At 40.2% G+C, this 25,399-nt stretch overlaps 2 protein-coding genes across 3 annotated transcripts in view; one reads left to right on the forward strand and one right to left on the reverse strand.

Moving 5' to 3' along the window:
- TPD52L1 (TPD52 like 1) overlaps positions 1-13,006 on the forward strand; it is a 50,582-nt gene extending 37,576 nt beyond the window's left edge. The window contains exons 5-8 of one of the 2 annotated variants that reach the window (XM_052677928.1): positions 2,987-3,001; positions 5,698-5,736; positions 7,074-7,134; positions 11,230-13,006. In XM_052677928.1, the coding sequence (XP_052533888.1) occupies positions 2,987-3,001; positions 5,698-5,736; positions 7,074-7,134; positions 11,230-11,361 (247 nt within the window). In that variant the 3' untranslated portion in view covers positions 11,362-13,006. The remainder of the gene's footprint in view (positions 1-2,986; positions 3,002-5,697; positions 5,737-7,073; positions 7,135-11,229) is intronic. The other variant, XM_052677939.1, reaches the window with a different exon arrangement.
- A 2,216-nt stretch (positions 13,007-15,222) lies between these two features.
- HDDC2 (HD domain containing 2) lies at positions 15,223-24,356 on the reverse strand. Its single transcript, XM_052677977.1, has 6 exons — positions 24,242-24,356; positions 23,754-23,875; positions 22,518-22,620; positions 20,564-20,632; positions 16,482-16,620; positions 15,223-15,361 (listed from the first exon to the last, which is right to left on the reverse strand). Exons 1-6 carry the CDS (start codon positions 24,302-24,304, stop codon positions 15,267-15,269), a joined length of 591 nt encoding a protein of 196 aa, XP_052533937.1. The 5' UTR covers positions 24,305-24,356; the 3' UTR covers positions 15,223-15,266.
- Positions 24,357-25,399: the final 1,043 nt, after the last annotated feature.

Raw genomic sequence — 25,399 nt, forward strand, 5'->3', positions numbered from 1 at the left:
ATCTGGAATAACTATGTGCTTACTCCAGCAATGAAGCTGGCATGATAGGTTTCTGTGAGGGGTTACACTGTAAACCTTACCACTTAAATGGCCTGGTTTGAAAATATTGTCTCCTACTCCAGTGCTGGTCAAGGTTGGAGGAATAAGCTGTAAGGAGGCATGTATTCATTGTTGCACTGTTTGCTTTTTCTTTTTTTTTCCTAATCCAAATCATTTTATTTCAGCAACCAAGCACATGCATTACCTTTGCCTCTTTCTGTAATGCTGATTTAAACACACATTAGACTCCGGCTTAATTCTGTTGCTTAGGCATTAAGGCTGATGCTCACCAGTGGCATCCAGATGCAAATCCCAGTTCTGCTTTCATTCAGTATAGACACTTGAAACTGCTTTATAAAACCTAGATAATCACTGTAATTCCCCATATGTTCTGGGTGTCTGGTGTTTTTGTTCTTTACCCCATCTGTGACAATGGTGATTTTGAATGGTCTTACAGTCGGCCTGTTGCCACCAGATTTTCTTACCACTTCACCTCCATCTCATATTGTTTCTGTTAATGTATTCTGACATGGAGGAGGAAGGCAGTGGAGAAGAGGGGAGTTCCAGGTCTCTTGTAGAGCAATAGTGTGCTTATGAAAGATCCAGACCCAGACACTTGGGTATTTCAAAGTCTCTTGCTGTGTTGAGCAGAGATGTGACATGGGGCTGAGGGGCTTTACTTCCTGCTTCTTTGCACACTGCCAATGTTTGGATATTCTCCTGTAATACTACTGGACTGCACTGCAGCCGTCTGTGTGGATCTCACAGTTTCAGCTCTGCTCATGGCTTTTATAGAAATTGTCATGCCAAGTGGGAGGGTTTGTTTGTTTTGTTTGTTTGTTTGTTTTAAAAGAAAAACAACAAGATGCCACAGCAGTAAGGAAACTGCAAAATGCACTACGTACATTGTTGTACAAGAAAATCTATTTGACAATTAAACTAACAAAGGCATGCATGACGATAAGGACAGCAGCAGTTATACTGCTTATACATCCTTCATTCAGCTGTCTCATGCATTATCTTTAATTACATGATCACGTGGAGCCCTTTCAAATTCAGTTCCTGGGATGAGCCCACTCTGAAGATGAATATGATACCTTATTCCAGAAGCTGAAAGACACAGGTGGAAGAGTGCAGACAGGGAGAGGTTTGTGGCATGATGAAGGCAGATGATTTTCCCCTCAGAGTTGACTGGGTGCTAGGGGAAAGCATTAATCTGTTACTTTTTAAGCATCTAGATAATAGCACAATGACAATATCAAAAATGGTTTTGTCAAGAAAACTGCCTTAAACTGGCATCACCACCAGTCATAGAATTACGGGCAGAGTTTGTGATGGAACTTGAATTATATAAGGCTCTGCCTACTCTTCTGGTAGTCCTTCAAGTGAGCCAGGGAAGTATAGTTCAGGTGTTAATGCTTTAACAGGAAGAGGGCATAGGGAGTTGACAATTACATTCAAGGAATAGGTGTCAGTAGTTCATCGTGACACAGGATTTAGCAGGCTTCTGTTCTGAGTCTGTTACACTTCAGTAATTCCACTGCTGACTTAGATGATGGCATCATGTGTGCACATAAACCACCTAGGTGACTGCAGTGGGAGAGAATGCAGGCTCTTTAGACAGCAAGATTAGAATTCAAAATGAGATGTTAAAATAAAATCTGATGGAAGGAAGAGTAAAGTGCTGCACTAACAGATGATAAAAAATCAAATGCAGAGGTGGTAAGTACAGAGCAGCCAGCTGATTAGCTCTGCAGTTAAGGTAAGGACTTGGTATGTGCTGGGCTAGTGGCTTGCAAATGCAGCATAAGTCCACGCTGTCATGGTACTTCTGCTAAGCTAAGCTTAATTCCAGCATTTGCTGCAAGAGTGCTATATCCAAGATTTGGGAGGGAGTTGCATTGATCAGCTCAGATGGGGTTTCAGCTGAAGTATTTGTGTCAGTGCAGGGTGTACAAGAGAACTGGAATAAATGTGGAAAAGAATCAGAACAATTATCACTGCTTCAGTGTGGCTGAATGACGAAAAGAGAAAAGATGAGAGATACAGATAAGTCCATGTATTTTTGAGAAGTGCCTGTAAACATCAGTGAAGAAATCCTTGCTTTTCTTCAGAACAAGGTGTGAATCATGTGCAGTAAATAACATGTCACACCACACACTGGAAAAAGATGTCAAGAGAGTAACCATTGAATTGATGTTCATTAAATGTGTGCCACCTCTCTGGCTCCCTGTGGGATGCAGGTGTTCCCTTGAAGTGTCTGTAATTAAAGGCAGCATCAGTAATATACTGATGAAGGAGAGGCACTCCGCCTCATTGTTTCTCAACTTCTGAACCTTAATGACATCCTTTAAATATTGTATATCAGTGTGACTCTCCTAGTACTACTGCCTTAATTAAGTTTCCTGTGAGCCGGAAAGCAGTGTCAAAGTGTTTCAAGTGTTATTTTAAAAAAGGAAGAAGTATTTTAGAAAATGTCAACTTAGAAATTAAAAAGCTCTCTATGTTTTGTACCCGCCTCAACTTAGAGATGATTAAGAAATCCAAAAAGAGGCAAAGAAAAACAAGTATTTGCTGCTGTACGTGTAAATTTCAAACTAGCCTGTACTTCCTCTTTAATGAAGTTAAGGTAGGACCTGGGGAGGGAAACCAGATAACGTTGGTTGAACCTGATCTGAGAGTGATGATGTGAAGTTTAGCAGGCACAACTTCTCCTTGCTGTACGCAGTGTGTCACTTGTGTGGTGAAGGAGTGTGTGAAAATTCTTGTCTCGAAGGAATGTAAGCTGATCCACAGTGTAGTGTGAATTCCAACATCGAGATTTGAATGAGGATGACTTGTTTTTCCTTGGGCACTTCGGCATGCTGCAGATATGTATATGTATATTTTTATTGCTTCTTTCTAATACTTCTAACTCTTGCTTTTCTTTTCTTGTGCATCCACAAAGATCACATTCTATTAGGTAAGACACATTATTTCTTGAATGGTGCCTCTATATGTAGCAGGATTTGTTTTATGGAAGGTAACACAGTAACCTCTTTCTTTTCAGCATTGATGTGTATTCTAAAAACTTAGCTACATGAAATGTAACGCCTCATTTATAAAGCATAGTTTGTGTAATGAGGAAAGGACTGGACTAAGTGCCTAGAATGAGTTTGCCTTGTACTCAAGTAGTTTTGACTTAAATTCAAATAATGAATGCATTAAAAAATGCTGGTCTTGGGAAAACCTACTTTTATGCAATCCCATTCCTTTTACTGTCTTTTGCTGTCAGAGGTTAGAACATAAACAGCAAACACTTCGCAAAAAAAAAAATCAGCTCAGCCAGCAGAGTATTATGAAGATTCATTTAAAAAAAAAAATAATTACGATCTCATCAATAATGTAAAACTGTGTTAGCCGTGAGGTGTGCATGCTGACTGTTTAAAAGTCTGTAGTCCTGGGAAAATTTCCAAAGGTAAGACAAGTTCTTAACCTAATTAATTAAACAGGGTCTTTATCTTCTTTGGAGCTTGAATATATTGATGCTTCAAAGCACTTCAGCATATGATGAATAATGTTTGCTGACAGATTCTGTAAGCTCCGCCCAACAGAGAGACCTTGCACAGCTGTGAGTCTGTGCAGTCTGTCCAGCCTCGTAGCATTGCCAGTGCATGGGGCAGCTCAAGAAAACCTTCTCTATCCAGCCAAGTGTCATCCAAATGTGGGCTCTTCACTGTGAAGACTTCAAAATGTGATATAAACTGACCTTTCTGTCTCACTCTGGCATGAAACCAAAATTAGCACCTAGCAGTCCTTGTCATGAAAGATCTCTGTTCCTTTGCCTCTGCACTGAGCCCCTGAAATCTCTCACCATCACTGACATGAATGCCTTTAAAAAAGCTTTCTGTTTGAGGCTTCTGGTAAAACGTGAACATGTTGTCACTGTTCCTATAACTTGCATCCTCACCTCTTTAAAGAAAATTAAAGATGAACTCAGTAAAATACACACAGTATTCAGACTGTCTGTCACATGCCATCTCTCTGCTGTGCAAATTTAATTAGGCGCAATGTAATCTTCTTATTCTGAGCTTTGAAATGTTTTGCTACTAGAAGAGCAATCTATGCTGAAATACTTCCAAATGCTTATTTTCTGCCAGTTTGTCATGTGTTACAAGACTAACATGGCAAACACACTTATTTCAATTAACTAGAATTGTTAAAGATCTGCACTCCTGAAGTGTTTACGCCAATCTTTCATAAATCTGAAAAATGATGTGGAAAATTGAACATGAAAACTCTGTATTATCTGCTATGGGTTCTTGTCTACCTGAGTTGAGCAAAGCCTTGAAATATTTACAGCAGAAATGGTTTATGTGATTCTCACTCTCTCCTTCTTGCCAAACTGTTCTTCCCCCCACACCTATTTTTGAATCTGAAAAAAAAAATGGCTTTTGTCTATTTATGGACACATTATCTCCCTGAATTTGTATGGTTTAGAAAAAAATGTGCTGTTTATATGTATGAGTGCTCTCTTTTTGTTTTTAATGCTATAATCATGCTTTACTTGTTTGCAGCCATATACTGGTATCCCACGAAACTCTTACTCTTTTCAGTCAGACCAAGCTGCAGCTGTCAGGCAACACTGAAAGTAACCACACATGGAGTTTTTAAACAATACATACTTCTGCTTAATCATAATGTTCAGATGCAAATGCAATTTTGAACAGTTCTTGCACTTCAAATAGAGAATATTCAGAACAGGCTTGATGCTTCCCAGCAGATGTTATAACAGCAGAGCTGACCTTGGTGGCCCAGCTGGGAAAATGTGGCAAGTTAACTCAAGAGGTTGGGATGGGCAGCCAGCTGCAGGGATAGAGGTGTAGAAGAGGATCTTTGATTGCTCTGGAGAACCCATCCGCTGTCTTCCAACCTTCCAATATGTGTGCTGCTGGGAAGTCTGAGGACAGAAGAAGAAAGTGTGGCATGTACAAGTGGGATGGAAGCTGTGGAGAACAGTGCTTTCTACGCTTAGTGAATGTTGAGGTGTGAAGGAAAGGGTGAAGTGTCTCAGAGAAGTAGGGGCAGGAACTGCTGCAGCTGAGAGGGTTGTCTCTGTTGAAGTAACCTCTTGTTCAGATAGCTTTTTGTGCATGAAGCTCTGAAAATTAGGAGCTTGCGTGGGCTGTTTGGGCCATATGCATTGTACATGCAACAAAGCTAGGCAGCTGCCTACTTACCAACTGCTTTGAATGAGCAGTGTTCATGCTCACAAACCTGAGGTGTATTCACCCAATACAGAGTGTATTATCTGAGGATTTATTATCTGAGGAATTATTACGAAGATGCTCTCTGTTCTGTCATGTTGCATGTTTTTGTAGGTAGCAGGGTTCTGTATCCTTTAAATCATATTGCCAGGGTATGTTCTACATCATTTTTTGAACCTTATGCAATTGCTGTTCAGCTGACAGGAGAGTGTGATGGTAAGATCTTCAGTGCCAAAAGTGAACTGGATTTCAGGTGAGTTTGACAGGATATTGCCATCAGGAATGGAGTATCATTACTCTTATATTAACTTGCACTACTAATATGCATTCAAGATATAAAAATGGTGTATTATAATCACATTGCAAACACAATTTTACAGCTTTTTTCTTATCTTTTGCTGTCATCCCACAGCTATTCTATTCGCCATTCCATAAGCATGCCTGCAATGAGGTAATATACGACTCATATTGTACTTTCTACGTTGATGTTCAATATTGTAATGAGGAAGGCTTTGCATATTTTGATCCTAATCCTGCAGTTTTTAGTCAGATTACTTCAATCAATTAAGGCTATTCATGTAGATAAGGACCACAGGACTGGCCATCTGTGGTTTTGTTGTTAGTTGTTTTTTCTTTTTTCTTTTTTTTTAATTGCATTAACTGTTTAACCTCTGGTTCAATCTTTTGAGTAAAGGAAGTAGTTCCGAAATGTATTTGAGTGGTTGAATGTTATCAGATTTGTATTACTGAACCTGAAAATCATTTGCTTTGCTGTCTCCAGAACATCATCCAAAGCCCATTAATGTCAGAAACGCTTAGCACTCCCTTTGGATCATGCACCTATGCATGGATTTTATATGAGTGCTATATGGCTGTAATCATGCTTCACTTGACTTGCCAAATATCAATGTCACTTGAAGTAAAGGTCTTACTGTTTTCAGTAAAATTAGGATCTACTTTTCTTTTTACCCTCTCAGTCTCTAAATATATTAATATTGCTGCTCCCTACCAAGCATGTGGGGAAAACTCAGTATACCACAGTAGGTGAAAAAAAAACTAAGAACTAAATCATTAAGTAACTGCTTCATTATGCTGTACCGGCCTTAGGGAGTTCCTATTACCTCTTTGTTTTGTACTCCCTTTACTAAACAAGAGGAACCCTGCTGAACAACAGTGGAGGCTCTTTGCTAATAATGAAGCACAAAGCATGCTGTAATTGAGCTTGCTGTTGTCAAGCAAGGAGCAGAGAAGCAGAAGGGAATATTAGACTGTAAACTCCCTTTGCCTACTGTCGATTTGTCCAAGTCTTTTGTGCTGACTGAATAACTAGAGGAGGAGACAAGCTTTTGTTTAGTTCCACATGGAATGTATTTCCACATGGAATGGAAGATGGATTTTTCAGCAGTGGGGAAACTGCTGGTAAGAGGGGAGAAAGACACATCTTCCCAAGCTATTAGAGGGCACCTTGGGTATGGATCTCGATGGGGATCCATGCTCTCACTTTAGAACATAATGATTCAGAAAACAGTCAAACCAGTCACTGGTTTACTAGGGAGGTTCAACTTTTGCAAATTGGTAACTAAAAAATACTCATCTGATTACCTTAATTGGATTTGATTTACAGTAAGGCAAGTGATTGTTCATACCCTTTCAGTCAACAGCCCTGTGCTGCCAGACAGTCTTCACCCTTTCCTACCATTTTTGCCTGGTGAAAATTAATGAAATTGCAAAGTTACTTCATTAAGCTTGCAACTGACTCTCCTTCCTTCAACTTTCTTTTTCTCTTAGGAATTCTCCCACTTTCAAATCTTTTGAAGAGAAGGTTGAGACCACTGTCACAAGCCTTAAGGTAATGATTAGAGGCTGAGTTACATGGCTGTGTTTGAAGTGTATCTATCACACTTAAAGACATCTCTATCATTTTTGTGGGAAATTGATTGAATCTGCTGTTCCATCAAGAATTTCATGGAACTGCAAGAGTACTAATGGAAAATGAAGACAATATGCAGAAACAAACAGTCTTTATCTGTTTCACTACTACAAAATTACCTCTGTTGTTTACCAAAGTAAACAAGTGGTCTCAAAAACATAAAAAAATATGGTTGCACCAAGGTGTAGAGATATGTCAGGTGTAACCATGTGATTATGCTGCATGAGACAGAGCCATGTGGAGTCACAAGGTCAGATTTTGAAAGTGATATGGTCTTAAGAACTTTGTGCTGTGACCTGCCAGACAACACAGCTTTTTGCCTATATAGTGAACTCAAGTCCTTTCAGCATTAGAGACCCACTTGCCAAGTGCTGCATGCTCAGCTGGTGAGGGCTGCCGTGTAAGTGGTTTAAGTCACACCACCTGTGTGGGTCTTCATGGTGAAGCAGTCTTTCCTTGATACAGTTCTTCATTTCCTCTCTAATTTCAATATTTGTCCAAGTTTAAATTTTCAAAACTATACACATATGTGTATGTTTGTTGTTAGATAATCTTTGACTGATGACAAAGTTATCAGTCACCACTAATAACACTTGTTAAGGTGGGAGAGTGAATAGCAAATTTGCAGTGAGCTAATCTTTTCAGCATGAAAAATGAGAATGAGAGATTTCTTGTGCAGAGGTGTCCTCAGATGGTTCTTTCTCATTTGACAAAGTGTGCCCAAAAAGTGGTGTTTTACTGCTACAGAACGATTCCAACATATTCTAAGTACAGTCCATTAGTGGGCAAGGGCAAAATTTAGTACCTTTTTTTTTAGGTGGAATTGACTATACTGGATTAATGTCAATGGACATTTAAACTTATAAAACTTTAAAGTGCAAGAAGGTGTCCTTCCACTTGGGACAGGCATTCCTTCTTACATAAAATGCAGATTACCACTAGAACTGGAGCAGTTGCACGAGGAAGGTCTGTTTTTTTCCATACCAGTGTGAAAACTTACAGAGGGTACTATTTTCCAGGCAGTGTCTGAGGAAAGTATGGAGTTCTAGGGAGAATTATTTTGTTTTGTTTTTCTATTTCAGCTTGTGCATCAGAGGATGCTGAACTGCACTATCGTTTTCAGCTTTTGCCTGTTCATGTTTATTCAGAGAGAGGCTGCTCTGACAGCTTTAAATTATGGTAGTGTAGGTAGTGATTTCATCTCCATTGCACCTTGTCAGTGATGGAAATTTTCACAGGTGGGAGGCAGCATCCCAAGGAAGTTTAGTGGCAGAGCTAGAACAGAATGTTAACTTCTATAGCCTCAGCTCAGGGCTTGGTATATCTTTCAGTTCGTTCGTTCACCTGCTTCAAATGCTTTTTATGCTCACCATCTCTGTCAGAGAAATTGTTCCTCAGTGGGATGCCACAGCTTGAAAGGTCTGAATTATTGCTTGTTGATGTCAAATGTTCCACTTGCTTATGTTTTCATGTTCCTTCTACCTCTGCCCATTTAGATAGATCCTCACTGAACACCGGAGGTCTGAAATGGATTTTTTTGTTGTTTCCTTCCACTCAATAGTTAGAAGAAATTACATGGGAGAAACACAATGCTTTTTTGAACCTACTAAACCTACTCACAGGGCTTTTAAACTCGTCAGTATATTTAGCTCCCAGGCTTGCATTTGTCCTACAGCTATGGCTAACCTGAAATGGACAGATTAAAGCCTTTTTGCCAAAACAAAAAGTCCAGTCCAAAGTCAGCTTCCACATCCCATGCAGTGTTAATCGCCCAACTTTATTGGAATACCCTCTGACATTGTCTGAAATATTTTCTGTCTATATTTTCTTTCTCTCTTTAGTTTCTTTGTGCAAATGTTGGAAGGGAGCTGCATTTTTGGCCCTAGAGTGCCACTAACACTGGCTGAAGACAGCTGGGAATGCCTCAGCATTGTTCTTCCTCTTCCCTGACCCTTTTAAGGCTTGCAAGATTAGATAGGCCTACAGGAGGATAAGTATAGGCTGTCTCCTTGATTCTAGGGACCTGTCGTGATCTGAAAAAGCGAAGAATTTCTCAGAGAGGCTTCTGACCACAGACAGTAGCAGCATTAGTTTTCCTAATTATTTATTTATGTGTTTTTCATGTTAGGTACAGAATCAATGGTCCTGCAGTGTTCTGTAACCAATGAAAACTGATTTTCAGCTTTCATTCATCTTGAAGTTAAATTTTAAATTAGATTTTGTTTGCTCTTCAGGTTGAATTTTGGGTTGCAGCTTTCTTGGGGAAAATGTATTAGTTCACTTTCCCCTGAAGACTGACAGGATCTGAGTGCCTGACTTCTAAACTCTTCTGAAAATCAGAACACCGCTGAACTGTTCCTTGTATTCAATTACTGGAGACCTTGGCAGAAGCATTTAGTAAAGTGACTCACATCATTCTTGTTTTCTCATGGAAGAGTAGGCAGAGAAGTAAACAGAAAATAAAACCGAATTTATGATTATTATTTTTATGTGCCTCAGTTCAGATGCAGCTGATCCAAATAATTTGAAACGGTGTAGCAGCAGTCTTTATCTACATACCCACTCTGATCAGATGGAATCAACACTCTTGTGGAGGTTTTTTAAATTGGGAAACAGTCATGAGCTTTGTAGTGAAAACTTAATAATAGCTTTAATAGGCAGTTTCTGCCTTTTCCTTGCAAGTTCTGGACTAACCAGCAATATATATATATATTTTATATATATATATATATATAATTTATATATATATATATGTATATATATGTATATGTATATGTATATATATATATATATAGTATTGTTACTTACAAAAATTGGTGATAAACTGCTATCTGCTAGTAGGCTCTGCTGACTTACAGAATGGATGCAGACTTCTACCTTGAGACAGGAGCTTTTAGTAAGTGCGTTTCAAACTGTCAGAGCATAAATCCAGCATTCTACTACCTTGTTTTATTGAACTTTCAAGCTAGGCAAGCTCCTGTGCTTGCTGATAAAACAAAGGATTATGTAGGATTAACCCTTTGGAAACTTAGGACACACTGTTCATTTGATTAAAGTAATCTTCCCAAGCATTTGGTGACTGGCAAGCTGGAAAAATACCAGCTTTAATTCCTGTTGCAGTTCTGGGATGGAGTAAGGAAGTTTGCCCTATTTTCAGACTTGAATCAGCTTAAAGCAGGCATATCAGCAAGGCAAATCACAAAAGAATATTCTCTTAGCAAGACTACCCTCTAAAGGAGCTTTGTCTCCTCTTACAGTCTTGGCCATTTCCAAATCTTTGGAGAAAACTTCTTTTTTTTTTCTTGATTAGGAAAACTCTATTTCAGACTTCAAGTGATATTGTGCTTTAGTACTTATATTCACAAATTCAGTGAACTGTAGCCTTTTGAAAGTAGATAATGTGTGAGCAGTCATGCATTTCATTAATGTAACTGGATATTTTTTCTCCCAGGAAAATGTGGTGGGCAGTTTTACATATCAGCACTAGATACCTACAAGCATTGAAAGGGAAGTAAGTTGTTGTTTTGGTCACTTGGTTACAAAATTCCTTCTGTAGTCCAAAGTCGCCCCAAGGTTCATATAGCTGGAAAGAAGTTATGTTACCAATGCTGGGGGATGGACCATTTAACTCAGCAAAAATACCAGTTCCTTTCAGTGCCCATCAATCTGTGCAGAACTGGAAAAACAGAGAAACAAGCATGAGGTACTCATGTAAAGAACCACGTAAAGTTCACTGGCAGGATACATGATCCTAACTGGAATCTACCTTGGGGTCAGTTCCTTTGAGTTTATCATGAATTCTCCAGGCAGGTTTATGATTCTGATTGAGAAGTTGAAAAACTGCAGAGGTGGATACTTTGATGATAACTTTTGCTTTTTAAAAATAACCACCACCACCACGCTCTGCCTGCTTTGAACAGTTCTCAGCTCTGTGACCAAGGAGTGAAAGGCAAACGGGACTTGATCCAGTGTGAGTGGAGGAACTTGCTGTTCTCTTTCTTTGCCTTGTTACAGACCAAGGTTGGTGGAACAAGCCACACTGGGGGCAGTTTTGAAGAAGTTCTCAGCTCCACAGCCAATGCCACTGCTCAGAGCCCTCTGGCTGGCACCCGACTTCCTGAGAGTGAAGAAGAGCTTCAATGCTAGGTGGAAGGCCTCGCTCAGAGACTTACCCAGGCCATGGTTTCTAGACCTCCCTCAACAACCAACATGTGCAACAAAGTTTTGTGGGTCTTGGAAAACTGCCTCCCTGGCCTTGTGCTGGAGAAAAGTTTCCTCTTTGTATTTGCATTTTGGATATGCTATTTTATCATCGGGTATTTTGTATGCTATAGGAACCACATGCCAGTAAATGAGTCATAGCACTCTATGCTCTGTAACATTGTGACCAAAAGTTTCATTTTCAGCTAACTTATCTCCAGAAATCTCCCAGTCTCTCTTGCTTCTTTCAGTTTGAAGTTTTCTATCTCTTGGTTTCCAGCTCCTCTATCAGTGCTACAGCAGACAGATGGACCTTGAGATTTCTGCTGCCAGCAATAGTCCATACACCAGCTGTCTACCAGCCATACCAGGTGCCCTTCGATCTGGGGTGTCTGTACATGGTTTATTTCCCAGTGAAATTAAAATGACTTACTGTCACCCAAGAAAAGCTTTTTTCTCCTTCATTGATACGATCTGGCATTGCCCTCCAGTTAGGCAGCAGAGTTAAGAAGGACAGGAAGAGACACTTGGTTATTCAAATAGAAACTAAGCAGATCACAGCTGCCCATTTAAGCTGATCATTGTAGCTGGAATGGCTTTCAGTTTAAAAATATGTTCCATGGCTTGCTCTCTGTGGTTTGATAAGATTCAAAAGCATAAGCTAATTAAAAAGGGAAGTGGGGAGGAGCCTCCAATAATGTTGCCTCCATATCTTCCCTTCAAAAAGAAGGGAAGGTAAATTATTTATGACTGAAAAGCACAAGTTTCAGTCAAGATACAGCCTTATGCAAAAGAATAAATTCCAGCAACTGATTAAAGATGTGCCATAAGATAGAGAGCTCATGCCTTCAGTCCACATTTCAGAGCTGCTAGCTTGAAACTCATTTCTTACACACCACGAGTAGGTATTTCTTGTCCCAAATTTTGTCCTTCTTTCTGGGGCATCCCAACTGCATTATATCTACTTAATCACCGAGAGCCAGTCATCTCTCTGAGCTTTGATTCAGCATGTTTTCTTGCATCTTCTTAACGTTTCTTCAAGAAAAGAGCAGCACACTTGTGGCAATATCTTGCTGTCTTAATGAGCACTTGTCAGTCTGCATGTCGCATTGCTCAGTTCACCAGACTGCGATGAGCACAGCTTCTTCAAAAGGATAAACAAAATGGAAAACAGTCTGGCCACTTTCAAAATGGATGCTTGTTTTGAGCTTAAGCCAAAACTTCAGATCAGCGTTAGTGAGTTTGATGTTACAGACTGCTTAAAATCTTGTGAGGAAACTTGGCTTTCTGTGTTTTTTCAATGTGGCTTTTGTTATAGTTTTGACAGCTAGAAATCCTTTAACTTCTGTCTGGTAGAACATTATGAACTTTGGACACTTATCTCAAATGCCTCTTCAATACGATTTTTAGCATGGAAGTAAATTGAATTAGGTTTCTAGTACAGTTTTTCTGTGATAGGTTGCTAGCTTATGTTGCAGTGGTTTTGTGCATAAAGATGAATTAATTTACATAAAAGTATTAATGGCCATTTAGTTTGTGTAAATGATGTCATTGATATTCTTATTAAAAATAAATTTCTCTTACTCTTTTACTCGGTGGTGTTTCCTCTTTAATTCCCTTTATTCACCAGTAACACCATATATTCCTTGCCTAAGTCTTGCTGTTGCAGGAGGGTATTGAGCTATGATGTGAGTTTATCATCAGCCATCCCTCTAGTTTTTAAATGTCTACTTCTTTCCAAATCTGAAATTCTCCATGAAAATCTGTGGCCCAGGTTTTGAAAATTTTGCTCTTTGAAAGACAGAATGGTTGAAAGCATTCAGTAAAGCTGAAATATGTGGCAGAGAGCATCTGAAAGTATTCACCTTTTGAACAGGGTCGAAAGGCATACCAAGGTTAAAACACAGAGCCCAAGCTCAGGATAGGGATTTAACCCTCCATGTATTTTTACATGTACATACATACACAACAAATATGTTTTGAGGAAAGCAGTAGACTGTTTTCTGGCTGCATTCATAAAGAGAACAATTTAAAGACTTTCATTCCTGCATCCCCAGCAGTACTGTGCATTGCCAGCCAGGAAAACCTTTGGCTGCATTGGAAGAACCGACTGTTCCTTCTGGGGCAGCACCTGCTGCATGCTCTCATCAACCACCTTTTCAGGACTACTTCTCTTCTTTGTCAGCATTGTTCTCAAGTCTACTCTCCAAAGCATCTACAGCTCTCTTAGGCTTGGCATTCAATAAGACTCAGTAAAGACTATGATTGTACATATCTTGGTGGACTACAAATGCTGGAGAATGGTAGGCCCTGCCCTGTGGGACCCATTCCTGCAGCATGACAATCAGCTATGACAATCAACTGACTACTAATCAGCTGCCTGTTGCTCAGTAAACTGTACCTGTTCTTTCAGCATCTGCACAGGGCACAACTGCTGCTCTAGGGAGGTACCCTGAGCAGAGCAGGCATCTCACACCTCCTCTAGCCCAAGATACTCTGCAGATTTTGAGCTCTGTGCAGGTTGCTTAAGGCAAAATCTCCTGGCCCCTGAGTGAAGCAGTCTGTGTGTCTGCCAAAGGCATCAACTGCAGAACACAGTGCAAGCTCTCATCAGGCCCCTAAGGTTTGTGTAAGGTGGAATCTCCTGGAGTCACCTCACCTGAAGACATCCACTCAGCTAACTTACCTGCCTTAAAAAAGGATTACAATTTAGTTTTATGCTGCCTCATCTGACACAAAGCTGAAGCTAGGGAGAAAAGATAGCTGTAAGTCCTACCATAACTTTTCCAAGTGCAAACTTTCATTATCTGATAACTGGAATGTCCCCTTAAACTCAAGCTACATTCTTGATGCAACAGTTAATAACACATACATTTGTGTTCTTTGGGTATTTAACATCACTACAGCTTTATACGATAGCCATCAAATCATAGAATGGTTTGGGTTGGAAGGGATCTCAAAGATCATTTAGTTCAACCCCCCTTATATAGGCAAGAACACCTCCCTCTAGATCAGGTTGCATAGTTTGGCATCATTATTTCCATTAGCAAGCGTAATCTGTAACAAACTTGAAAAGCTTGAACAAGTGAAGATGAGTTTTACATTGTAGTATAGGCATTTGCATTAGACTGCACAATCTCCAAAGGCCTTTTCCAACCTTAGTTATCAACTGCCTCTGCAAGTGTCTGTAAGGTTACCAGTTTGATGTGAGGCATAAGGCATACAGGTCTTAACATAAACCTCAGCACCACTCCTCGATACTACAAAACAGCAGTATAAGAACTGCATGAAACAATGAATGTATTCGGAAAACGTAATTAATTTGATCACCGCAATTTTGTCCATTATCAATTCTTCAGGATGGCACACCTGAAAAAACCAAAACAAATCTCATCTCTGGAAGCTCTTGCCAAGCTTAGACAAGCGTGGCCATTGGTCTTGCTTTCATCTAGTGAACAGCTACAAACCCATCTCACACAGTTATGTGTTAAATCCACACACACTTAGACATCACAAGACTGACTACCAGTCCCAGTCAGTGCATTAGATGAACTCATTTGTCTGCCATCAGATAGATTTCAAACTTACCTGAACTTTGCCAGTGGAGAAATTATTTGTGAGACTACATCCATGAAAGCTGATTGAAACAACAGCAAAACCCCTCATTCTAAATATCTGGTCCTTAACACAATCTCTGAGCTTCTCACCTATGCAAGTGGTCCCAAGATTTGCAGCAGTGAATGCACGGAGAAAAAGATCTGCTGGCAGAATTAGCAATGTTATGAGAGAGACAAACACCAGACAATGTAAAACAAATATATTTTAATATAGTTACAGTGTTTAGGAACACCTCAGGAATGCGGATGACACGTAGCAGCTATTTTTTTATTCCTTTCTGTGTTAATCAGAGATACAAGCTGGAGTATTTCTGGGTGAACAAACTTTCCTGCAAAACAAGAGGAAGAAAAAGTTAATGTCTTCATTTCTTTGTGTGCATGAAAGACTGTCAGTGAGAGATCATCAGTGCTTATGTCTCAGAATGAATTCCAAGTTACTTTTTTAAGACAGACTGCAGACCCATTTCATTCCAAACATGGAATAACTATTACAACTAGTTATAAGGTTTTTTTGGGGGGGAAAAATGTCCATATCCATATTTTTGCTCTGTTAAGACACTTAGGAGCTGAAAAAGCACCTTGACTAAGACGATCCGATGCTGCATATCTTTCTGCAGGAAACCATTCCAATGACAAGAGCACTTACTTAGGAAATACTCCCTAAACTCTACTGAGATAGTAGCTTATAGTTTAAGTTACTGAAGCAACAAAGATACCCCTTTAAAAAAATGAAGCATTCTAGCTTCCCTGATGTTGAAATAACAGTATTTTTCAGAGAACTCATTATTTTCCTCAGGAGTCACCCAGGGACTTGTCAGGGTCACTGCCTTTGGCAATCACTGTTCTATTCTATTCTATAGTCTATTCTATTTCTATTTTTTCAAGGACAAAGTGAATTGGAGTCAGTCTTCTCCTGGTGTTCAAATCCCTTGCTAAAACCATGACAACAGCTATTTTACCTGTATTTCCTTTTAATTTCCATGAGACACAGTGGGGCAAAAACCAGTACAATTGCATCTAGAACACTCACTAGGCTGTTTCTCACAAATTGGTTTGTGAAACACTAACAAATTAGGAACAATTCCTCTCAGAGCACCAAGGAAGACTGAAGTTTCTTTTACACCCTTCTAGTGATACATGGAGATCCTTAAACACATGGTAGTGTAATAAAGGCAGAGCCTCTCTCCAAGACCAAAGTGATGCAAAAGAGAACTTGACATAAATGAGATTACAGTTCAATACATACGGATAAATGCAAGGTATTCTTACACTGCAGTATTTTCCCCAAAATACCATGAGTATTTGAGAGATTAGTAAAATAACTAGTCCTGACTTGCTCTACATGTAGGAAAACAAAAAGGCAATTTGTATAGTTCATTTACCAGATGGGAAAAAAAAAATATCCACAATCAGGCAATCACAAAAAGCTCACACACACAAATGCCATACCAGCAGTTGAATCATAAAAATCCTGCAGTCTGCCAGGAGTGTTTTCCAGCTCTTCATACTCAAGCGCCTGCAGTATCATCTCACACTGATCCAACTGTTTTACAAACTTGGCTTCTGCAGTACACTGGTTTTCATATTCCTGAAGAGATTTGCAGATGTAAGAAAAAAAACAAACAAACAACACAACAATGTTATTCTGAAATAGAATATTAGAATTCTTTACCAATCTAGGATTTTTCATTAGTACAGTATTCGTGACAATTAACTCTTTCACTGTCTTTTCAAGAAATCCAGTCAGAGGAAACACTTTGATATGTGCTAAATTTCTACTGTAACAGGAATTAAGAATTCTTCTGCATACTTCAGCTTAAGTACGTACCAAAGAGTTTTGTTGAATGAGGGAGAATATGGAGACAGCCCTATTAGACACAGAATTAAATATTACCCATAAAAAGTTTTTTCACAGCTGACTAAGGCTATGAATTAACCATTGCATGTATCTATGTGCTACCATTATCTATTTCTAAGGCCTATTTTACACTTTTTTTCACCAGGTAGTATTTTCATAAGTAGTTGTTCTTTACATTTTTCCTGTCACTTCCTCTTAACCTCTTTGGTCTAATCTGCCTGAGCTATTGTCTTTATCTCACTCCTAGGAGGTGGGGAAGGGAGTAATTTATGGGTTTCCTTCCCTTCAGACTTTAATATCTCTGCTATCTTTACCCACCCTCCATTCACTGTCAGTATATACTTGTGAGTCATTCACATTTCTAGGCAACTTGAATAATTTTGCTGTCATTTGCTCCAGTGATGGCTGCAGACAGGTTCACCTGTCTTTTCTAAATCTGCTGGATTAAATTTGCTATCTTTTCAACTGGCTTTCTCCCGGCTTCAAAGCCAACTGCAGAAAAAGGCTTATTTGTTAGAATCATAGAATCATTAAGGTTGGAAAAGATCTCTAAAGATCATCCAATCCAGCTGTCCACTATCAATATTGCCTGCTAAATCATGTCCCTGAGTATCAGATCTCCACATTTGTTGAACACCTCCACAGATGGTGACTCCACCACCTCCCCAGGCAGCCATTCTGCACAAGTTATCATCAGCTTGGCACCCACAGCAGCTCTGACCCATTCCTCATTGCTACCACCAATCATCAGAGCAGAGGCTCCAGCCCACACCACGCCCAGCTGTGCTTTCAGATGCACACATTCAACTGTGCACAGCAGGTCCACAAACCAGAGCAGTGTAACAGCTAGAAAGGGTTTTTCCTACTGACCAAAGAACATGGCAGGATGTTTTCACCACCTTGAAATAAGCCATAAATTATGCTATATGAATTCAGTGCACATTACAAAGCAGAATCTTTTGTTTCTATACCAAAAAAAAAGAGAGAGGAATAGATAGATGAACAATAACTTCATTCTGCATCTTAAGAAGACAATTGTAGCTGTCATTCAATGGCAAGATCCTGGTTTGTGATCCCTGTGTAGTCAAACTCAGTTAATGAATGTGATGTGGTCACTTGCATCTCCAGCTTGCTGCTAGGAGCCCATTTGTTTTTAAAACTTATTGCTTTACATCTGAAACTCAAAAAAAAACCAACAGATTTTGATAGCCATATTTGATTCATGCACTACTCTATTTGAACTTAAATGACACGTTACATTTTCAATATCACTTTGATCACTATTTTGAATCATCAATTTTGTTCCACTAAACTAATGCTGTTCTATGTTGTTTAGAATCATAGAATCATAGAATCACAAGGTTGGAAACGACCTGTAAGATCACCCAGTCCAACCATCTTCCCATTACCACTGCTACCACCAGCACTAAACCACATCTCATAACTCCTCATCCAGACACCTCTTGAACACTGCCTGGGACGGCGACTCCATCACCTCTCTGGGCAGCCATTCCAGTGTCTGACCACTCTCTAAGAGAAATAGTTCTTCCTCATGCCCAACCTAAACCTCCTCTGTTACAACTTGCAGCCATGTTTGTTCTATTCCTCTTTCAAGCTGATCTTTGCCTTATGTTTTAAATTGTTTAAATACAGCAGGCTATTTTCCTGAATCTACATATTTCTGTTCTTTTGCAGCTTTTTTTAACCACTGAAAAGAACAAACTTTTTTTGGCAGCTGTACAAAGGACAACTTCAGGAGAAAGAGAACTATGGCTGTTCACTTGCAAAACTCTGTCCCACCTCCAGCAATTATCCGGAAGCACAACCCGCTACCAATCTTTGTGTCATGCAGCCCACCAGGTCTTATTCATACCTCAGCTCACATTAACCTCAAGAAACTTCACCTATTATACATGCAACTGCGCACAGCGCTTAAACAAACACTTTTTCCTCCCCACAGGTGTTTAAGAATGTGAAATAATAGCCTACTTTGGAAAAGAGTAACAGGTCCTTCAAACATTGCAGCCTGGCTGTTAAAATGACTCTTGAGATTTTGCTCTTGAAAATAAAAAGAGCAGGACAGAGTTAAGTGTGCCAACTTGTTTACTTCAGTGTTTTTTCAAACACACTCGGAGTTTAATCAAGAACTGAAAATACACCAGAGGCATCTTCTTGCCGTTTTCCCCACCACCCTACAGATTTGAGGAGTGCTCACCAAGGCAGGACAAAGCAGCACTCCTCCCATGGCTGAAGGGGTGTAGGGGCGAAGCTGTGGGCTGAGTAGGGCAGAAGAGCATGGGATAAGAGTCTCAGCAGATCTTGTCCCAGCCACTATTCAGCTCTGGGCTATAGCTTTCCTCACTCATTTAAATTAAAAAAAAAAAAAATACAAAAAAAGCTCTGGCTAGCTAAGAGCAGCATATCACACCCTGTGATCACAGGCTTCTTATTTTCTGCCTTTTTTGCTTTTCTTTTTAAAAAGCACCTAGCTGTTCCACTTAAAATAAGACTAAAAATCTAATATGCACATGCGGTCTCTCTGGATTACCCTCATTGTTATGTAGGTTACACTCATGCTGCTACACTGGAGATACAGTGCCAATAAATTATCCTGAAAGTAGAGAACAAAAGATCAAAAGCATGTACATGTTAAATTATGGTTACTGAAAATGCTAGAAAGCTAAAAGGCTGAAGAATTGACTGCATACTGAACCAGCTCCTATACAATCAGAAGCCTAAAGCAATGAAAAATAATAGGCAAATGAAATTCTGTATGACTAAACTTATCCATCTTATTATAACAGCTTTCCAAAGAAGAAGGAACAAGTGTTTACTAAATAAACACACAGAATTTATTTTCTAGATCTAGTTGTGCTGATTTATGCCTTCTACTTTGAAGGACAGCACTGACAACTCCACCCTGTTGCCCATCTTACCAAGTAACTACAGGAAAAACAAAACAAAACAAACAGGGCTATAACCAAATGCAGAAACTAGCTGCTGATACCTAGAATTTAAATACAGTCCAAGCGGACAAGAGTGCCAGCATGAAATACAGTTTCAGGTTATGGAGGCCAAGACACTTAACTCTGTTTGCAACATTGTTCTTTCATCAGTACTTCACATTTAAGTTTAAACAAGAAGTTAGTACTAAATATTTAGTTTAATAGGCTGTATTGTAAAGAAATGGAAGCCACATAAATTATTGCTTGCATAAAAAGCAGAAAGTACTCCACAACAGTCAGTAGCCATTGTCTTTTCCTGTATTAAAAGATCATGAGCTGAAAACAGCCAGATGTCAACAAGTGGTTTAATGTGTTGTTAAAAAAAAAAAAAAAGATTTTTATCCAAGAATGCTGGATGGAGTAGACAAACCCTTCCTTCAGCTGCACAAACCAAGCCCTGGACAGGTTCATCTGGAACTGAGAGCCCAAAGGCAGAAGCTGTTACTCTACTAAGTTTTGGGGCTCCTTTTTTTTTTTTTTTTTTTTTTCTTTTTTCTTAAAAGGAATTCATAGGTGATTTTGATTCATACTGTCAGCTTCACCTCCAAAGCAAGTCTATCTACTTTGCTTGAGATCAAAGAAGAGATGACACCATTTCATAAGTAAACAGAAAGAAACTGACAGACTACCCTCAATTTTATTAAAGGATTAAAAGAATGCAAGCTTACCTCCCAGAGTTCATAAATCTCTTTTTTGAGGTCCTCTGATAAAAGCTGGGTCAGTTGTCGCATAGCAGCCTGAAAAATAGTCAGAGTAAATTTTATTATCTGTTTTGAAGAATTAATTACTTGTTACTAAGTCTGTAGAATCATACAGTACTTAATACACTTAAAAGTGTACATGAAAGCCAGAGAGGAACAGCAGGACTACCTGGTAGAGGATCTTTTCTGAGACTCCTTGAGTGAATATAGAAGCAAAACAACCTAAAAGTTCATTCAGTATCTCAAAGATACTTAAGAAGTTGAAAAAGCAGCCCAGAATGGAACTTGAATATCTCCAGAGGAGGAGACCCCACAACCATCCTTGGCAGCCTCCTCCATTGCTCTGTCACCCTCACTGGAAATAAGTTCTTCTACATATTTCTGTGGAACTTCTTGTGCCCCAGTTTTTGGCCATTGCTCCTTGCCCTATCACTACACACCACTAAGAAGAATCTGGCCACATCCAATTGCCTCCCACACTCTAGATATTTATTAACATCAATCAGATCCCCTCTCAGTCTTCTCTCTAGACTGAACAGCACAGGGCTCTCAGCCTTTCCTTGCATACTTCAGGCCCTTTATCATCTTTATCACCCTCTCCCAAACTCCAAAGTCACAGCTAACACATTTCCACTGGTAGGGATGAGGACAGCTACCCTTTCTTAGGTAGGTGATATAACATATGCCTTCTGATAACCCATCTAATGCTCTGCAGGAATAAAGCACAGTGCTGCCAGATTGAGATACCATCTGTTCAACAATAAAAATTGTGGTAGAAGGTTTAACACAGTATTAAACTGATGGTATAATCAGCGAGCAGAAATTGTTTTGCATGCTCTTTGTGTTCTCTCAGCAAACCAGTCTCATTTCTGAGCTATTTCTACTATCTTCTTAGTAACACTTAGGGCTGCTGCTGCAACAATCAACATCACAGTCAAAGGCAAAGGTTTTATACCATGACTGCTACCCCACTTGAAACACAGAATGCAGCTCACAATCAGCTGCTCCCCAACACTGCAATGCCTAACCCATAGTGAAACAAGCAGACCACGAGCAGACCAGCTTTAGAAGCAGTAAAAGGAAAACAGAGCATTCACCAGCAAATTGATAATTCAGCTCTGTTTAATGCTTCATCCTGTTTACCACTGAATCAACAGAAAAGTACTAATTGAGTTAAATGGAAGCAGCAGATGCAAATACTGAATGAAAAAATGAAACAAATTCAGACATCAAATAATCTTTTTACTGTCTAAATACAAATAAGACATCTGATCATGGGTGATGAAGCTTTGGGGAAAGAGCAGGGTAAGAGCACACTACGGAAAGTGCACTGAAAACAAGAAATACCAAAGCTACAGTCTGTTAAGATAGTACTTCAAGAATGCTGAATGCTGCTTTGATCTTTAAAGTTCCACTTCCTTAGCAAAAAGCTTTCTTCTACAATTAGTCATAACCCCTCACTCCAAACCTTTAAACAGAAAAAAAAAAAAAAAAAATCACTGCAACATTTTTGTATGCTCTTTGAAGCATTAACTGTAACCTCAAAATGATTTCCAAGGCATCATGCTGCCCTCTAGCTTTGACTGAAGGAATACTTCACATTTTATTCAACAGCGCATCAGAAACAGGCCAACAGTTTGGACATGTACAAGGCCAAAAATAAAAGGCTGGTCAAAAGAGCTAACTCAGGCTACCAAAAATCCAACCACTACAGGACTAAGTGACTACCATGAAGATAACTTTGAAAGTTCTTCTTCTGTAACCTTGGGAAAAAAGCATTGAAAATTTTGGTTGTTTTGTGACAAGCTTGTACAATGTCAGTTACAACATCAGGTTATTGAAAGGGTCTCTTCATTAGCACCACTGCATTTAAAATACATCAAACACTTTGCAGATACAGTTCCACAGCTGATCTCCATACCTCTTCCCTCCTGTGTTTCTCCTCTTTTGAAATGTTGTCTGCAGGAGCAATGTCTCCAACAATGCATTCAGCCATATCATGAACCAAAGCTAATCGTATGCATCTGAAAAGAAAGAATGACAAAATAATTGTTTTTTTCAGAAATTTAGGTTATGTGTTGTTATTCATAAAGTTAAGAGGCTGCAAAATTTATTCCTTCACATGTATAAGTATTTTTAATATTACATGGTATCTTTTAGTACTTTGCTAAAGGAACTGGATTCCACTTATATGTGCATTAAATTCCCAATTTCTAGCTACTGCTACCTATGAGTAGAGATTTAAGTATAAGTATAGCTTGTACAAGGGCATACCATTCAGAAGTAAGGTACTTCATCACCACAACATCTCTCAAAGCCAAGAATATAAAGCCAACTACATTATACACTTCCCATTATCCTTGTAACAGGCAGAATAATCTCCAAATTCAATCTATGTGACAAAACAAGCTCACAGCTAAATAGCTACCTATGTCAGTATATAATGGAATACTCAAGAAAGTCTTCATATTTTCATCAGCTCTTGAAGTGAACCCAAGTCACCATAGTAAAGTCACCAAACATGACCCCAGGCTGACAACTAATTCAGTACTGATGACGCTCTCTCTTCTACACTGTGTTATTGAAGAGGCTCCTGATTGCTACGGAGTGTTTACTCAGTCTGCCCAAATCCACACAGCATATGTGCTCGCCTCTGTTGTCCGCTGCACCAAACTGCTTTTAACTGAATGCGTTTAGCTTGCTTACTTCTGGCTTGAGAGACAGCCAGCTCAGAGACAAAGCACTCTGATATTAGTGACAAAAAGCTTTCGTCTCCTTCATGCCTCCTGGTAAAACAGCAACCTGCTAAGAACATGAAGGGGAAAAAAAAATAGTCACAGAATCTCAGAATCATTAAGATTGGAAAAGATCACTAAGATCAAGTCCAACCACCAACCCATCCTCAGCATGCCCACCAACCATATCTCCCTGTGTCACATCCACACGGTTCTTGTGTGCCTCCACAACCCGCGACTCCTCCTCCTGGGGCAACCTGTGTCAACGCACTATCACTCTTTAGAAATTTTTCCTAAAAGTTGTGGGGGAAACCATTCTAAACACCTTCAATGTGCTCCAAACGCTCTTTGTCAGCTTGAGAGTTGTTCCCAAGAGCTGTGCTCACAGCTCTGACAGCCGCGACAACCTGAGGCGGTCTCACCTGTCCTTGTTAAGGCTTTTGTCTTCGGTCACCAGTGCCATCATCGCCATCCTGTACATGTGATCAGACACGCTCTCTGGTTTTGCCACGTTCCTGTACACCCATCCTGTCCGCGGTACTCTCTGGGTGAAGACAGCAAGGCAGTCACTTAGATGTGGCAACCTCAGGTTTGGTAGGATCCCGCCTTACAGGCGCCAGCAGACGCTCTGCTCACACATCTCGATGCTTTCGCAAAGCAGCGGCAGCCCCTGCTCTCCCCAGGCAGGCGCCCACGTCTCGAGTCGAGGCACACCGAGCCGCCAGGCCCCAGAAGCAGGCCTATGCTTACGGCCATACCCCGCTAGGGCCTCGCGTCAGCTCGGCCCGACGAGCCCGACTCCCAGCGACTCACAGCGGCGGCCCTCTCCGGGCCCCGGGGAGCGCCCGCTGCCCGGCAGGGAGGCGCCTTTCCCCGTGCCGCCGCCCCGGCCCCGCGGCCCCGCGCCCACCTTGAGCTGCCCCAGCAGCCGCAGGAAGGGCAGCATGCCGCTCCCGCCGGGCCCCGCCGCCATGCGCGCCAGGCAGCCACAGCCCGCTTCCCCTCTTCCTCCTGTTCTTACTCCTCCTCCCGGCCCGGCCTCCCGCCGTGTCACTGCGGCGCCGCCGCTGTGAGGCCCAGCAGTGGGCCTGCCCCCAAAGCCAGACCGCAGCCTGGAGCAGGGACGGCTTTACAGATACAGTGCGAGGAGGGGGGATGGTTGCGTGAGCCACGATGCTGGCAGTTCTTCAACAAATTGCCAAGAAAGAGCAGCGCTGGCATAGGCTGTGTTAGTGAGTAGCCTTGCAGCTTCACGTGTCATGTCTGTTGCATCAGCTGTGTGCTGTGGGTGCTGCAGCTGAAGTTACTCAATAACGTGATAAAAGCATACATATTGCTCATGTAGCTGCGTTGTGAGGGAAGAATCAGGAATGAACTATTTAACCATGGGCTACACAAACCCTGCTGGTCAGCATGTTTTCTTCTGATTAAATTATTCATGCTCCTAAAGCTCTTCTTTGAACCTAAGAACTGCCACAAAGACGGAGAAGCAGAAACTGGATCTCTGTGGATAGGGGCAATGGCAAAAACAAATCGCTGCTGAGGCCTTCTCTGAGCAGCTCATAATTAAGTCAAAACTGATCACATTTATGACCTTCAGCAGGCTTTTCTTCTCAGTAAATGGAGTAGGCTAATATAATGATACAGAGTGAAGGGGTGGTTATCACAGATGCTGCACTCAAAGCTTTTAGTTTAGAGACTCCCAGAATCTGGCTACAGGCACTTTTCATCACTTTCACAAATTAAGTACCTAAAATACACTAAATTGCTTTGCAATCTTTAGCTTTTCAGAATGTGTTGTGTTTCTTTGCTGTTTTTATATTGCCAGCTTAAATTACAGGTAAAGGTTTAAATGTGGCAATTAAATACTTCTTTTCAGAGAGGAATGTCCACAGTTTGTCAGATATCAACAGATAGAGAAGTATTTTTATTTTTGCTCCTGTATGTACTTCAACACATTTCTGAATTGATAATAAAGCCTGAACACATTTTGGTAACCGTTTAAAAACTATCTTGCCACAATAAACAAGGATGATAGATCAGGAAAGTCATCAGTTCTCCATTTGTA

Source organism: Tympanuchus pallidicinctus, unplaced genomic scaffold, assembly GCF_026119805.1.
Source record: "Tympanuchus pallidicinctus isolate F22 unplaced genomic scaffold, pur_lepc_1.0 scaffold1, whole genome shotgun sequence".
Classification (NCBI taxonomy): Eukaryota; Metazoa; Chordata; class Aves; order Galliformes; family Phasianidae; genus Tympanuchus; species Tympanuchus pallidicinctus.

Coding starts and splice junctions, on each gene's coding strand:
- HDDC2 (XM_052677977.1), bottom strand. CDS start 24,304: ATGGCGGCGGGGCCCGGCGGGAGCGGCATGCTGCCCTTCCTGCGGCTG. Junction 22,621..23,753: donor AAAAGCCTTAACAAGGACAG/GTGAGACCGCCT, acceptor CTTTCTTTTCAG/ATGCATACGATTAGCTTTGG. Junction 15,362..16,481: donor TTTTTATGATTCAACTGCTG/GTATGGCATTTG, acceptor CTTGTTTTGCAG/GAAAGTTTGTTCACCCAGAA.